Consider the following 2,009-nt stretch of genomic DNA (forward strand, 5'->3'; position numbering starts at 1 on the left):
GCATATAGAAATTTTAATAGAATTTGAGACGTGTATTCAACTATTCCTGTAAAGGCTTGATTGTAACATAGTTTCTGACTGAGAATTCATTGAAACAAAATGTCGGCATGTTTATAACATAGTTTACTTCTTTCTGTTAATCCTTCAATATCAATTCGGATTCTTTATTATCATCTTTGGTGATTGTATTCATGGAAGATGAAAATTGATTACAAAACCAGAAAAATAGGATGTATTCTTGAAGATATCAATTATATATCTAAAGTAATCTATAGAGAAGCGTACTTTTTTATTTATTGATTCAATTATATTTCAGGTGCCAAGCTTACTCATACCTCAAAAAATATAGCAAAGGAGTTTGTTACAGGAGGTTTCATTGTTGAGCTGATTAAATATTGCACTGTCAGTGCCTCTTTATCGAACATCAATCAATTATAGCCAACTAATTAAGCTATCTTCAGTTACCACAGTTTACTACTAAGTATTGTTTTACACAACTTACAACACTGTTGCTTTTCCAATATATGTACAATCAGTTTAGCATGACATGATCTATTTAGGCATTTAATTGTTGAGACATTTAAAAATTAATCACGATCCTTCCAACTTGGAATGAATTTTGCAGTGCAAGATGGTGTAAATTATCAGTTTTCCAAGTTATTGATGAGATAAGATGCTATATTAGTTATAGCCACAAAAACAAGAACAAACAATTCCTGCTGCTTGCTAAAATCTTAGGCCGTAAGGAGATTGTCAGTGTTGATTTGTTCACTTTGTATCTTTACCTAATACCCTCTGCTATTTTCTTGGGTTTGCTGTTACAGCTTCATACACCAGTGTTCGTTCCTGATATGAATGAATGAGGAAAGTGTTGATCACATTGAAATAACTCCAACTCATGAAGATACATCAGCTGAAAATGCAAATATAAGAAGTACAATAAGTTCTGTTGCCCCCTAAATACAAAACTTAGATAGCATAAGAAAATAAACAAAATAGATCTTTGTAGTTTATTTTTGGCAGTTTATATTCACAGTTATTTATCAGCTGTTATGTGAATTTCATTTATGACCTTTTATGGCAACTCAAGGCAAAAATTCTTCCAACAATTTGAAGATACTCGAGGACAGTTGACATGAAAGTATAAGCGGATCATTAATGACTGCCTGGAGGTTTTGGTGAAATACTGATTCATTCAAGAGCGTACTTTTGTAAACGACTCCGGATCAGACTCCCAACATGTGGCACAACTATTTTTAGCAATTGAAAGCAATTTCTGAAAGTTTTTATGTACAAATAGAAGAGGAATGTAATGTACAATTCTTTAAACTGTAGAGTAATGTATTGTCATATCAAGTACATTTAACAACGGAGTAACTTTCAAATTCTCTTTTGCAAAAAAACTCGCTCATATTTCAGTGATAGTTTTTTTTTTGTTTTTTTTTAAGGTGTTTATCATACATTGCATCATAGTTAACATAGAAACATAGCTTGAAGTGCCATGAAAAACCCGCGGCTAGACGCGGGCATCCTCCCTTGTATAAGTCATAAGGGACAAGCCAACCAACTATCGTCCATTACCATGTGGCATCAACATCTGGATTTGCATGCTGTCATACCCAGTTGTCGTACCAATAGTTAAACCACTGGAATTGTGATCACCTCCTCTAGCATCCATGTCATAACTGTCTGAAGTAGGTGACCCAAGTAGGTACTCATTCTCTTCCGGACAGAATTTAGCATTCTTTCCCCACGGATGCTTTGCCATAATTGCCATTCCCTCTAGCTCCATGGCAACTTCTTTCATGGTAGGCCTTTCCTCCCCTTTTAACCTCAAACATCTTTTTGCGAGATTGGCCACGCTTACTGCTGTCTCAATGTTTCCCTCATTCACTATGGCATCATCCAGAATTTCTTTTAAGCAATCTTCATCCATGCAAGAAACAAAGATGCTTGTTAAGCATCTATCATTAGAAAGTGCCACTTTGCTTGTAAGTAGCTCCACTAGG

The 2,009-nt window shown here is 34.8% G+C and overlaps 1 protein-coding gene across 1 annotated transcript; it reads right to left on the reverse strand.

Annotated features, from left to right (window-relative positions):
• Positions 1–1,567: 1,567 nt before the first annotated feature.
• Positions 1,568–1,936, reverse strand: LOC101291004 (wall-associated receptor kinase 3-like). The gene has a single exon (XM_004309289.1). It carries the CDS (start codon positions 1,934–1,936, stop codon positions 1,568–1,570), a length of 369 nt encoding a protein of 122 aa, XP_004309337.1.
• Between the last annotated feature and the right edge of the window lie 73 nt (positions 1,937–2,009).

The sequence above is a fragment of the Fragaria vesca genome, unplaced genomic scaffold (assembly GCF_000184155.1).
Source record: "Fragaria vesca subsp. vesca unplaced genomic scaffold, FraVesHawaii_1.0 scf0511106, whole genome shotgun sequence".
NCBI classification, from domain to species: Eukaryota; Viridiplantae; Streptophyta; class Magnoliopsida; order Rosales; family Rosaceae; genus Fragaria; species Fragaria vesca.